This window comes from Myotis yumanensis, unplaced genomic scaffold (assembly GCF_028538775.1).
Source record: "Myotis yumanensis isolate MYYU_CA2020_CCGP unplaced genomic scaffold, mMyoYum1.0.hap1 SCAF_10, whole genome shotgun sequence".
Classification (NCBI taxonomy): Eukaryota; Metazoa; Chordata; class Mammalia; order Chiroptera; family Vespertilionidae; genus Myotis; species Myotis yumanensis.
Window position 1 is genome coordinate 15,104,526 of NW_027223761.1, and position 14,234 is coordinate 15,118,759.

Sequence of the window (14,234 nt, forward strand, 5' to 3'; positions counted from 1 at the left end):
TGACCCAGTGAGAAGCCTTCGGGGCCTCCCACCAGGGCTGCTGACAATAATAGAAACAACAATAACGTAATCTCTTGTGTCTGAGCGGTGCCGAACCATCCACTGCTCTGTGTGATCCTCCCCAGATGCCCAGGAGGTCAGTGTTGTTGCCCATTTAGCAGAGGAAGAAACTGAGGTCAGACTAGTTTAATAACTTGCCTGAGATCACAGAGCTAGGAGGGGGCAGAGCTGGGACTGAAGCCCAGCGGTCCAGCTGGAAGCCCAGTGGGGTGCCTGTTGCCTCTCAGGGCAGCCATGAGGTATCTTTCTTACACAGCCGGGCTCTTGGGAGGAGCACAGAAAGGCTTCATCGGGCCCCCGGGAGATACGATGGAGCCACAGCAGAGATTTCCATTGCAGAAGGCTACACTGAGCTTTAGGGTCACCATGAGAAGCCCCCTTTATGGCTAAACTTGAATATCACTTCCTGATATTCACTGGGGTGGGGCTCCTGACCTCAGTCTAAGGGACTCTAACTGCCCTTAGCTGCTCTCCTCTCACAGGCTGGAGGTTTCCCAGCTCCCACCTTCCAGGCCCCCTCCCCCAGCCCTGCCTCCAGTCCCTGCAGGAGATTCTGGCACCTGGCAGGGGAAGGGGAACTGACCCACAAGGGGTCCACTCTCAGAGGGGCAAAGGGAGCCTCCCACAGACCCCTTCACCCCCACAGTAAGTCCCAGAGCTCAGCACCACCCCACACCTTACAGGCAGGATATAGAGACGACTCCCCCTCGCCCCCCAGTGCTCACATGGACCCCCAGGACTGTGTCTCCCAATGGGAATTGGCTGTGATGTATTAATAGTTATTATTTGGGGGCAAGTTAGGCCAGAGTAGCTGTAAGAGCTGAGCAAAATCACTCAACCTGTAAATGTCTCACCCACGCGTGCCTCCTTCCCAGGTGCACTCTCCTCAGCTCAGGTTCCCCATCCAGTCCAGCTGCCGTGGACATTTACAGGCATCTGTCCAAAGTAGCCCCGGGACCCCCTCAATCAGGGCCCACTGCGCATCGATACAACGAAGACTACATGGGGTGAAGCCTTTGTCACCACTGTACAAATCAGATGTTAACTTTATTTTACGTATTTTTTAAAAAACTTCCTGTTTAATCTAATGAACTAAATAAACTGATGAACAAATATAGACTCAGAGACAGGGAAGCATGAACAGACTGTTGAACCTCAGAGGGAAGGCAGGGGAGGGTGGGTAGGAAGGGATCAACCAATGAACTTGTCTGCATATCTGCATAATCTGTGGACACAGACAATGGGGTGGTGAGGGCCTGCGGGGAGGCAGGGAGGAGACGGGAGCAGGCTGGGAGAGGTTAATGGGGGGGGGGGGGGCGGCGAGAAAGGAGGACCTATGTAATACTTTCAACAAGAAAGATTAAAAACAAACAAACAACTTCTGGTTTATGTTTAAGGAAGACCTGCACATAAACACACTGACTGACTGAGGCGGCCACTCGAAGACACAACCACGCAATGGAAACTGTCGTTTTCATCCCTGCATTGAGCTCAGTGTGGCTCAGGGGCCAGCAGACCGTGCTCAGGTCATTGTGAATGACTTACAGAAACCTCGCTGCTACTTATACTCCTGGTGACACCTGGGCCACTTTTTTACGTGGGCGTGTGAACGTTCAAGTGCTCAAGGACAGGTTTCTCCGTGGGCGCATCCTGTGCCTCCTTCAGACCACCTGAGACTGGGGGTGGGGAGTGGCCATTCCAGAAACTGACCGCAGTGACTCAGGGCCATGTTGGCTCAGGCAATGCTTCTCCAAGTTGGTCCAGATGCTGATGCGGAGCTGACCAGGAGGCCATTTCACGTGGTCAGTGATCAGGAGTTTGGGGCAGGGTTTGTTGGTTCCTCCCACGCGTGGGAGCAGCCCTGGGCTGGTTCTGAGGAAGGCTCTGGAAGGAGGGGGAGGTGGGCCTGGGCAGTCAGGATGCGTGGCCATGTCAGCTGCGGAGGGAGGCGGTGGGCTGTGTACTGACAACCCCTCCCAGGTGCGCTCCAGGCCACCGTTTAAGGAGCTCTCTCCTGTCTGATGGGCACAGGCATGAGGCCACCCAGGCAGCAGGCATCAGCCCCTGGGGCAGAGGCGTGGGGAGGAAAAGGCCCAGACTTTGACTAGGGGGTCTGAGCCAAGTTCACAGCAGGGACAGTGGCCCTGGGTGGCTCTCCCCTCCTTCATCTGTAAATCGGGGCTGCTAGCACCTCCCAAAAGGCTTCAGTGAGAGATCCCAGTCAGGCCTGGCCCCTGGGCGACACTGAACAGATGTTCCCTATCACAGAGGGGCCAGCTGGAGCCCCGAGAAGGTGAGAACCCGCTGCCATTCTCTGTGCCCAGCTGTGCCCACACAGAGATGAACACCGCACAAGCCTCGCCCTTGGGGGCCTCCTGGTCTGAAGGTGGAGGCCAGATGAACAAAGAGAACAGACATTCGCTCACGCTGCCTGGGTACAAGGTGCAGTGGGAGGGGGAGGGGGCTGTAGGAACCGAGGGGCCTAGGGGTGCCCCTCCCCGGACTTGGATGCCTCCTGCCTTCATGCGAGGCAGAGAGCCAGCCTCATTCCTCTCATCACTCATCCATATTTGAAAAGATTTTGTTAACCACACAGTGTAGCTCAAGTAATAATTTTCCAATTTTATGCATTGAGGTCAGCGATAACTCTGTTACAGTTTTGACCAGACCGACACAGTCAGAGTTCCCACAAAACCCCCTCGACAGCAACAGCTAACGTTGATCTGCTTTAGGAACTGTCCTGAGCTCCTTGCCCACGTTCCCTATTAATCCTCACAATATTCCTGAAAGGTCGGTATTCTTATCCTCACCTTAGAGATAAGGAAACTAAGGGAAAAGTTCAACCCATGTGCCAAGTGCACAAGCGGAGATCTGTTTCCAGGTCCCGGCTACACCACCCTCCCCAGACCAAAGGCACCTGAAGTTTTAGGCAGCCTTCCAGCCCAACTGGGGAAAGAACAAAGTTTCTAGAAGATTCTAGGAATACTAGAAACTGTGCCTGAAGCTTGCCTTTGACACCCGCTGGGTGACAGGCTCAAGCAGTCCTGTCTATCACCAGCCCCTTTATCCACGGCCCCTCTTTCCACACTTCCAGTTACCCGTGGGCAGCAGAGGCCCAAAAATATTTAATGGAAAATTCCAGAAATAATTCATACGTTTTAAATGGTGCGCCCTTCTGAGCAGTGTGATAAAATCTTGTGCTGTGACCCTCATTTTACTTAATAATGGCCCCCGAGCCATTCACATAACTTTTATGACAGCATATTGTTATTATTGTTCTATTTTATTATTGTTGTTAGTCTTTTACGGTGCCTAATTTATAAGCTTCATCATAGGTGTGTGTGTATAGGACAAAGCATAGTGTATGTAGGGTTCAGTACTATCTGCAGTTTCAGGCATCCTGCTGGGGGTCTTGGAATGTACCCTCCATGGATAAGGGGGGGACGTGCTGGAGTGGGGAGGGGGGCGTGGACAGAGGCCTTCCCTCCTGGAGCTCCTCCAGCTCCACAGAGCGGGGCTCTGGGGTCATCTTACCTAAGGAAGTAGGTCCCACATGTGGGCCTGTCAGGTGTGTGGACCCTAAGAGCACCTGAGAATTTCCCCCAGAAGCAGGTACTCACAGGAGGGTCAGTGGGTGTACATGGAGGCTCCGAACCGGCTGGGGCCCAGCCAGATGCCTGGGGGTCTGTCCTCCACCCCTTCTCACCAACCCGGTTCCTGGGAAATAAATGTGTCTCTGAGCTGAATCTCTTTGACCTGTCAGTCACTGGCCTGGAGGGGAGGGGAGGGGCGGATTGACTTGCAAGGTTCCCCATTTTCTGGGATTCTGGACTTAAGAAGGCATGCAAGGGACAGGCAGGCAGACCAATGGGACAGGACAGAGCCTAGAAATAAGCTCTCAGATATATGGCCAGTTGGTTTTTGACAAAGGTGCCAAGATCATTCGATGGAGAAAGGGCAGTCTTTTCAACAAATGGTTCTGGGAAAACCAAATGTCCACATGCACAAGAATGATGTTGGACCCTTATCTCATACTATCGGCAAAAATTAACTCACAATGGATCAAAGACCTCAACTTTAGAGGCAAAATGATAAAACTCTTAGAAGAAAACCGAGGGGAACTTCTTCATGATGCTGGAGTGAGCACTGCTTTCTCGGCTATAACACAGAAAGCATGGGAAACTAAATGAAAACTAATGAACTGCATTTCATCAAATTTAGTAAAAACTTTTTGCAACAAAAGGACACCATCTGGAGAGTTAAAGACAACCCACAGAATGAGTGGAAAAATTTGCAAATCTCGTATCTGATAAGGGATTAATATCCAGAATAGAACTCCTGCCACTCAACAACACCCACCAGCACAGCAAAACAACCCCATCCAAACACGGGCAAAGAACTTGAATAGACTTTTCTCCAAAGAAGATACACAAATGGCCGGACACAAAAGGACAAGTATGGCTGTTGATCCCACGTCTATGAGATACCTAGAGCGTCTATGAGATACCTAGAGCGTCTATGAGATACCTAGAGCGGGACAATTCCTAGGGACGGAAAGTGGAACAGAGCTCTTCGGGGGAGAGGAGATGTCAGGTTCTCACCCCGGGCCTTGATTCAAAGGAAGGAGGAAGGAAGAGAGGATAGAAATATTTTTAGTTCACTTATATGTGGAAGCTGATGAACAAAATAAACAAACAAACAAAGTGGAGACAGACTCGTGTATACTGAGAACAGACTGACAGCTCCAGAGGGGAGGGGACAGATAATGAGAGGGAGTGGGGCCCTTCGTCCTCCTCCCAAAAGCACTTGACCTTGCAGGGTGCACCTGAGGGGTTAACTGAGGCCACCTGACTGACCTCCTCCGCTCTCATGGCATCAGGCACTTCAGTCCCCTCTTCTGTGAAGATGCTGCAGGCACAGGACCTCTCTGCACCAACACCCCTCGCTCCCCTTCCTCACAGGACAGGCCCAAACAGCCCTGTTTTACAAATGAAAAAATAGGAGTGAAATCAGCGAAATAAGGGGACTGTTCCAAAGACACATGGCTATTTCCATGGACAAGCCAGGACTTGAACTCGGAACTCTTGATCTCCAGAGAAGGCATTGGGGGCAGGGGGGCGGGGAGGAGAAAGGAGAGAAGCAGCAAGGGCTTTTCAGCTACCAGAGAAGATCTGGGCCTGTGGCAACTCCCAGCTTCCCTCAACTTCTCTGAGACCGCCCCTTCCTGGGCAAGGTGATGTCCACCTTGGGGGGGGGGGGGGGGGAGGGGCGGGGCTTCTAAGGAGCTACACGCCTGGCAGACAGCCCTTCCCGCCACTACACACCCAAGCTGCCCTCCTCTGCCAGCCTGAGTCAGGACTCCCCATTCCAGCATTGCCTGATGCACTGGAACAGCCAAGTTACTATCCTGTGCCCGCCCCGGACCTGAAGGCAGGGCTGTGCCCAGTATTTCTCGGAATCCCCCACAAGGCCTGGCTCAGTGACGGGCTAAGTTTGGTGAGCAATGAGTGAGTGGAATCAGGCACTTCAGTCCCCTCCTCTGTGAAACAGGACATCTGGGCCAGCAGACGTCTGGTGCCTCTTCCAACCCTAGGTGGGACACCCCACCTGACACCAGGACCCATTGTGTGTGGGTGGGCAGGACCAGGGCTCCTGGGCGCCACTGAGGCTCCAGGCCTGGCACATGGTCAACTGAGAGAGGAGGAGGTCAGTCATGGGGCCTCAGTTAACTCCCCAGGCACAAACCCTCGTGGTTTCCATCCTTTAGGAAAGAAATCCTGGCCCAGGGAGCCAGGCAGAGGGCAGGGATCCAGCCCTGCCCGGTCACAGGTAGGATGAGTACCTGCAATCCCACAGGGACTCCATGGGTGCTCTCCTGTTGCCACTGCAATCTCCAGGAACTGGTGGTGGGGTTGCCCTATTTCTAAAAAGGAAGGAACAAGCATCTACCGTATTTGGTGCACAGAGAGTGTGCCATGTACAGGAGGGGTTACAATGAAGGAAGTGGGTGAGCCTGAGCAGATATTTCCCAAGTCCTTCCTCCTCCACCCCCAGCAGTGGAAGAAGGAGAACCCAGCAGTGGTTCCCTCCTTCCCATTAACTTGTTTACAGGGTCCCATTTCTCTTCGGGCCTCAGTTTGCTCATCTGCTAAATGGGATCTGCAACATGCAAAAAGATGGTGCAGACGATGGTTTCTCTCCAGAGTGAGCCACATAGGGCAGAGGGTATACTCAGGAGCTGGGGGTTAAGGGGAGGCCTCGCTGCAGTGTGGGTGGGCTGGGGGGGACCCTGTGGAGGCCCCGGGAAGATGCTGGGGACTGGGTGCCACCCCCATGGGCCACAGCGAGACTTTGCCTCCAGGAGGAGCCCCAACCAGAGGCAGGGAAGGCCACTGGCAGCGATGCACGGGCGCTTAGTACTGTTTCCCTGGCATCGTGCGTAGATACTTGCCCTCGAACACACGACGCTCATGTACACTGGGGATCGTGCCCTTCTGCCACACAGGAGTGCACACAGATGAGTACACTCGAACACCCCCCTGTGTTCATGCTGTGGACGTGTTTACACAAACCCCAGGCCTCCACTCACGACAAAGGTCCTGGGATATGCTCACGGGTGGCCCTACCCATGCTCCAGACACACTGTGAATGAGACACAATTCTTCATTCACCCTTCCAGTCAGTAAGCACTTACTATGCCCAAACATATGCCCTGGAAGGACGTAAGCCAGAGGGTAGCAGGCAGGTGCTCGGCTTGTCCTCCCAGGACCAGGTCTGCGCGTAGGTGCTCAGTGGATGCAGAGCAGGGAAGATGAGTGGAGACAGCACCTGAGTGGCCTGGAGGGGCCAGGAACTCCAGAGCCTCGGCTTGAGTCTGGCCACTTGTGAGCACGAAGACACCTATAGCTCCCCCCTCCACATTTAAGCCCCAGCCTGGAGTCTAGAGCCTGCACCCCACTGCAGCCCTCCCCCCAAGACTGCAGCCCACTTGGTCCCTGTGCCTTTAGCACACCCTAGGGCAGTGATGGCGAACCTATGACACGCGTGTCAGAGGTGACACGCGAACTCATTTTTTTGGTTGATTTTTCTTTGTTAAATGGCACTTAAATATATAAAATAAATATCAAAAATATAAGTCTTTGTTTTACTATGGTTGCAAATATCAAAAAATGTCTATATGTGACACGGCACCAGAGTTAAGTTAGCGTTTTTCAAAATGCTGACACGCCGAGCTCAAAAGGTTCGCCATCACTGCCCTAGGGAGCCCCCAGGGCCCATCTTCTGTCCACTCTGTCCGATTTCTCCTGGACAAAACTGTGTGTACGGGTGGGAAGAGGAGGGAAACACGGGGAAGGCAGGTCCAAACTGGTCCAGGCACAGAAACCCCCTGCCCCGAGGGTCTTTGAAACTTGTCCGAGCTCCAACGTTTCACAGCTACAACCCAGACCAGGACGGGAAGAGGAAGGGACTCTCCCAAGGCCATGCTGACCGCCCTGCCCGGCTTGTGTCGAGCTGGACCTTGGTGTCGCGGACAAAACCTTCCACAGCCTCTTGTCTGTCTTCCCCAGCACAGCCGAGGAGCGCGCCGCAGGCTGGCCGCTTTGCCCCGACTGGGTCGCCGGCAGTCCGCATGTGAGGCGCCCAGTGTGGACACCCATGATGCCTGGCCCGTTTGGAAGGAGAATCCGCTCCAAGGCCATCTGCTCTCTGAACCCCATGAAGCACGCAGGGCTTCGCACAGGCGCCCAGCGGCCTCTCTCTGGAGGTCCCAAGTACAAGCAGCGGGTCACAGGGACAGCCTGGTACTTGAAGGACTATGGCACCTCTTTCACCCCCACCCCCCACGCCAGTATCTCCCAGTCACCCTCCTCTCCTAAAAGGCATTTTGGATGCCATGGGCACCACGGTGATCCGCCCCCCTCAACTGCCTCTGGAGCCAGAATTGGAACCTGCCTGCTGCCCCTCATTGCTACCCTGCGCCCCAGCCTTTCCCTCCTCTGAGTCTCCCCTTTGCCTCTCTTCTCTCCACGAAGCTTCTCCCTCCTCCTCCTCTTCCTCCTCCTCTTCCTCCTCCTCCTCTTCCTCCTCCTCCTCCTCCTCCTCCTCCTCCTCCTCCTCCTCCTCGATGTTGGCAGTCTAGGGCGGGAGGGGGTAGAGAAGTGGGTCTTTGCTAAGGAGACAGATCGCACTGGGGATAGGTGGTGGGCGCGGGTCTGGTGTGCCCCGTGGCCTGGAGGCAGCACCCTGGACACACGGGGGGCAGGGGGCGGCTTCTGCTTTCTGGGGATACCAGCTCCCCAGTGGCACGGTGTTTGCTGCTCCCAGGCCCCTGCACCCCAGTACTGGGCGAGGAAGGAGCGTCTTGCATGGAGGTGGGGGCGTGGCTCATTTGCACACCTGCAGACCAGAGGAGAAGGTACGGGGCTGCACCTCTGAGGGGAGTCGCCTGGGGGCATCAGTCCCCTGAGAGACACCAGCCTGTGGTTGGGGGCTTGTTGACTAGAGAGAGGTGCCTCCTCTTTCTCTTCTCACTGTCCAGGGCAAACCAGCCAATGGAGTGCGGTGCCCAGGGGCCCAGACCAAGACCAAGGGTGGCTTTCATTTTTAACACATCGGTTGGTTGGCCGATGTCACTTCTCCATGTAGCCGGGCCTCGCTGTCTTGGTTTCCTAGTCTGGTGGCTCCCCAGTCACCTTAGCGATTCCCGGGCACCCGCAGCTGTTGCGGGAAGGACGCGGGCAGGTGGCGCCTGGCAGGCGGGCTCACGCACACACTGGGATCTCACTGTCCCAAGACAGTGAGATCCTGGGCCAAGGTCCCTGGGGGTCGTGGGAGCTGAGGATGCTGAAGCTCCTAGCAGAGGAAACATCTCCTGCCAAGCTTTCTCCCAGCTCCCCCTGCTCGCGGGGACCGGCGCACCACTCAACCGTTCCAGCTTCATGCCCGCGGTGCCGTGGGCGCTTCCGGCAGCCTCCCCTTTCTTTCCCCGCTTGCGGCTTCCAGCACCTGGTCCAGGGGGCAACGGAGAAGCCAAACGCGGGAGCCCAACCTCCTCTCACCCCCGTATCTGCAAAGATTGCAGTATTTCCAGTTCGAATTTCAATGTGTCCATGTGCCACCCAAACAAAGCTGTGCGCGCAGAGCTGCGGGAAGAGAGAAGCGGGCTAAGGCCAAGATAACGAGAGGGATGTCCCCTGGGAGAGTGCGCCCAGCCTTTCTCCAAAGCTAAAGTCCTCGGGGGCTCTGGCTGGATTGGATGCGTGTATTTTAACTAGTTTTCCTATGGCGGCTCCGAGCCGCGGCGCGCACCGCTTGGGGTTTGGCATCCCGCGGTAGCCAGGCAGCGGTGGCGGCTGCGGCGGAGGCGGCGAGGTTCCGGCCGCAGCGGCGTCGGGACTGCGCAAACGCGGGACAAAGTCATCCAACTAAGAAAACTCCACCGACTGGCACAGGCGTGGTCCCCAGCTCACCGAGGTCTCTTCTGAAATTTTCTTAGAACAACTTACCCAAAATGTCCCCCAAAAGTTTCCGTGTGTGTATATACACAACACAGACAGGGGCGCTGGGTCCAGGTGGTAGTTACAACACTGCACACACGCAGCAGTTCTCCCAACGGACTCCCCACTTAGCCGTGCGGACTTCACTGTGCGTCCACTATTCGTAAGAAAGAAAACTTCGTTCAAATCGATCGGTTTAAATTAATACTAGCTCTTTAACCCAGGCCTTCTGTTTTTCTCTTTAAGAAGGTATGTGTTTAAGGGGGATTGTTGGAGCAGGCTGGCGGCTATCGAAATTATAAAACTAGAAAATTAAAAGCATCTTCCTTTGCTCCCTCTCCTCCAAAATTGACGGGGGTCTGGCGATGTCACGGCTCCCAGGCGCCAGCGCTCCCTGGACCACCCCTCACCACCAGCGAGCTGACTGCTCCCGCCAGCATCTCGTTTCCCACGCTGGTTCTTCGACTAAATTCAAATACCACCCGACTGGGGCAGAGCTGACAATTTTGTGGTGTGTGCTTGTATCCGTGCGGGGAAACCAATACCCCGAGCGTTCAAACATTGCGTCTAATTCCACAAACCAGGACCGGCCCTCAGTGCGCCCCAGCGGCCTCGGGCCGGACCTCTGCGCGGAGAGCGCTGCCTTCGCCGGTGGATGGGAGGGTGGCGATCCGCGAGCAACGAAAACCTGCGTGCACCGAATCGAAAGCGAAAGAGAGAGGAAGGGGGGCTGCTCCCAGAAGAGTCGGGGGCACACGGCAGGGCCTGGCGCGCCTGGGGCGGCCCGGGGATCTGGCTCTGGGTTTGAGGGCGAAGTGCCTGAGCCCCCACCCCGGCGGCGAGGAATGTCGGGTCTCCAACCTGGCGTGTCTCCTGGGGCCCATGCGCTCAAACACGGGCCAAAGATAGGCAGGGACGTCGGAAGGTCGACGTGCTGACCTGGAGCCTGGCGCCCGAGGAGCCCGGCGCCCCAGAGCCTGGCGAGGTCGGTGCCGCAGCCGGCCAGACCCCGGTGGGGCTCTCGGAGAAAACGCGAAGGTGTCCGCGCTGCAGGGGGCCGCCTGCGCCGGGAGCCCTCGCCCGTTCAGTGCTGATCGGAAAACCGAGGCCAGGTCAGGGGTAGAGAGGGCCAGGGTTTCTCACCTCTACTCCTGGCGACTTGGAGGAAATCCCGCTGACGCTGACGGAGACCAAGGCGGCTGCCCTGCCGCGCGCTCCCTCCGCACATCCAGGCGGTGGCCCCCACCCCCAGGCCCGCACCTCAGTAGCGGAAGACCCCTCGATCTCGCGGAGTGGCTCCCAGGGCTGAGGGCCGGGAGAAAACTTCGGTGTAGTTGCTGGCTTCCGCCCCTGACCAACAGAGCTGGGAAGGGGGCTGCGAGGTGGAAGCTACCTGAGGTCAGGCCCGAGGTCTGCCAAGCCCAGCGCCGGGGCCCTGTCTGTCCCCACTTTCCCCGAGCTCCTGGGAACATCCCAAGGCTTTTTCCTCGAACCTCATTTCTCCCCTTTTGAACACACAGTCTAGCAAGTGAGGGAGGGAACGCGCCTCAGTTCCCCTCCTTGCTGGCAATCTAGAGAGTCTACCCAGAGGCTCCTCTCCAGGTGCCCCTGGAAAGGGCAGAGCCTCACCTCTTGGTGCCTGGGGCTCCTGATCTTGTACCTCACGTGCCTAATCACTTCTGTACGAGGACCAGAGATCTCCTCGGGGCAGGGAAACTGGGTGCTGAGAGGAGGGAAAGAGGAAACAGAGTTGCTGGTTGTTTGTGGCTTTGCCCTGAGTAGTGCCTCCACCTGGGGCAGTCAGGGAGTGGGGCCCTGTCTGCCTGCCTTTTGTCCCAACCTTCAGCTTATGGCTTTGCCCACAGCGGGGGGCAGGCGCCTGTCCTGTCCTCCGAATTGGGTGCTTCGAGATTCCCAACGGCACCGAGCCCCCCTCTGTCCGTGATGGAAATGTGGAAGAGGTAGGCTAGACTCCCTGCTCTCTCCTCTCTCCCTGGGAGACATTTACCACCCAATAAGGCCTTACTATTATCTCCCCACCATGCAGATGAGGACTGGGGTGTGGGAGAGTTACTTGCTCTCAGGTCACACTGTGGGCAGCCCCAATGGCTAACAGAGAAAGGGCCAAGCTGGCATGTGAAGGAAGGCCCAGTGGGGCTCAGAGGGGGTGCTTGGAGGGGGCCAGCCCTTATCCCTTTTCCTCTGGACCTGAAGGCATTTTCCAAAGAAGAACGTGGAAGCAACGTGGGATCTCTCTTTGCCTAAAGTGTAAGCCTCTTCAGCAGCCTCACCGGCGAATTTCTTTAGTAGTAAAACATGAAAACCCAGTGCAATGGAAGAGAAAGCACGCAGTCTCCTGGGGTTGCACAATGCACCTCCATGGGGCCCCAAGTTTGTGACTTGCTCTCACTTAACAGTCCCAACTGTCATGGATGAGGAGGGCCCTGGGCGAGGCCAGGAGGCAGGCCAGTGCATGGGGACAGGGCCGAAAGTCGGCTGCGGAGAGTGGAAGGAGCACCTGTGTGCGCTATGAGCTGCTGTGATCTGAATGCCTGATCTCATTCCAACAGGAAGGTGGAGGAAGTGGGGAAAGGCCACCGGATCCTTCTAAATCTGCTCAGTCCTGCCCTATGGGTTTGGGAGTGTGTGACTATGTGCGAGGCCACACGAGTGAGTGTATCTGATGTGTGACCACGTTGGCTCATGAGGAAGAGGTTGTGTGTATGTGTAGAATGCAAGTGTAGACAGGGGTATGATGGTGTGAATTTTTGTGCGTGTCAACAACCACCGAATGAACTAGTTCTGAGCCTGAGGGAGAGCCCCTTTGAGTGCAACAAAGTGCTTGCTGCTTTCCTAAGGTTATCCCACTGCCAAGGCCTCCACCATGTCCCACTTCTGTCCTCAGGCCTGGTGCCTCTCCATCTGGCCTGGGTCGGCTCAGCCAAAGCCACTGCCCTGTCAGCACCGGCCCATCTCCAGGGCCCTGCCTGAGGCCTCAGGGGGAGACTGTGTACCTAGAGTTCCTAGTCCGGAGAAGACTTCCCCTCCCCTCTCCGTTTCCCTCGCTCCCAGCTGGGGGCTCACCAATTCCCAGTCTGTGGAAGACAGGGTTTAGGCTTCGCACTACTCTGGCTCAGGCCGCCCTTGAGAGAGGCCCTCTTCTCCATTATGGTCGCTGAGCTCTGGGGCCCAGGCCTGCGTTTCAGGGGCCAGAGGTCATTCAGGCCTCGGTTCCCTGTGGGCCCAAGTCCACACCAAGAAACTTTTCTCTTCCCCGCTCACTGAGCCCCTCCAGATCTTCGGCTTTCTGCCTGCCTGCGGTCACCCCTAAACCATTGTTCCAGGGCTGGCCTAGAGAGAAACGCTCCGGATCCCTGGCCGGCCCACCTCCCGGCGGCGAGCCGCGCTCGGGTGGCCACTGGACTCGGGTCTTCCGCGGCCCCAGGCGACTCCGGACCCGAATCCGTGCGGCGTCCCTGTTCCACGGCATCCCGGGCGCGCTCCGACGGCTGCGCTCCAACCGCGCTCCGCACCTGCGACGCTCCCACCTGTGGCGCCGCCAGAGGAGCCTCCAGGCCGGCGGGGAGCGAAGCCTTGGCCGCCGGGGACCCTGCGCCCGAGCGCTGAGCCGCAACTGTTTCCCGCCGGGAGCCGGGAGCCGGGGCGAAACAGCCGCTTCCGAGCCGGCCCGAAGGCACCGCAAAGCGAGTGGTCGGGGAAACAGCACAAAGCGGGGACGCAAACTTCAAGTCGGGTTTAACAGCTCAAACCTCCTGGCCTTGGCGAAGGGAGAGATGAAGGGGCCAGACGGCGCCTTGGGAACAGCGGATCCCCATTTCTCTACCGGGAGTCGCCCGCTGCTCGGCCCCGCACCTCCTCAGCCCAACAACTCCTGCTGCCCACAAGCCTGATCGGTTTCGAGGGCGCCGAAGCCACGGGCCCGGGGGTCCCCCGCCTCGAGGGACCCGCACGTGCACTCACCGTAGCAGGGGACCTGCAGGGCCGCGTTGTGGCCACCGCTGCCTTCCTGGAGCTTGAGGCTGCCGTCCGGGGGCGTCTTGCAGGCGCCTCGTGGCAAGTAGAGGTGCGGCTGCGGCGCCGGCGGCTGGGGCTGCGGCTGCGCCGGCGGCGGCGGCTGCGGGGCGGGGGGCTGGGGCTGGAACTTGTTAAAGGAGCCCCGCGCCCCGGCGCCGCTCTCCAGGGGCGCCACCAGGTCCGGCTGCCCCGCGCTGTAGCGAGCCCGGCTCTTGGCGTCCCCGAAGCCCTGCCCTTTGGCGGCGGCGGACAGGAAAGTGGTACCGAACTTGTCGCCGCCGGGGTACGCCCGGAAAGGTGACGAGCCCTCCCGACTCTGCGACACCGGGCTGTAGTAGGCGTCCATGGCCGCGGCCGGCGACTCGCTGTAAGAGACGCAAGTCTCCGCGTTCATGCTGGGCGAGCGCGGGCGGCGGGCGGGGGCGCGAGCGAGAGCGCGAGGACGCCACCGCGCGCCCTGGCCGGGAGTTTGGAGAAGCGAGGAGGCTGTGGCTGTGCGCTCCGGGCGGGCCTGCTCCCTCTCCCTCCTCCCACCTCCCTCCTCCCTCCTCTGCGCTCTCTCTCTCTCTCTCTCCCCTCCCTCTCTCTCTCTCTTTCTCTCGCCTCTCCCTCCTCCCCTCCACAGCTGGCCCAGGAAAAGAA

The 14,234-nt window shown here is 57.7% G+C and overlaps 1 protein-coding gene across 1 annotated transcript in view; it reads right to left on the bottom strand.

Annotated features, from left to right (window-relative positions):
- Positions 1 to 13,986, bottom strand: part of ALX4 (ALX homeobox 4) — a 33,088-nt gene extending 19,102 nt beyond the window's left edge. The window contains exon 1 of the mRNA XM_070426487.1: positions 13,539 to 13,986. Coding sequence (XP_070282588.1) covers positions 13,539 to 13,986 — 448 coding nt within the window. The remainder of the gene's footprint in view (positions 1 to 13,538) is intronic.
- Between the last annotated feature and the right edge of the window lie 248 nt (positions 13,987 to 14,234).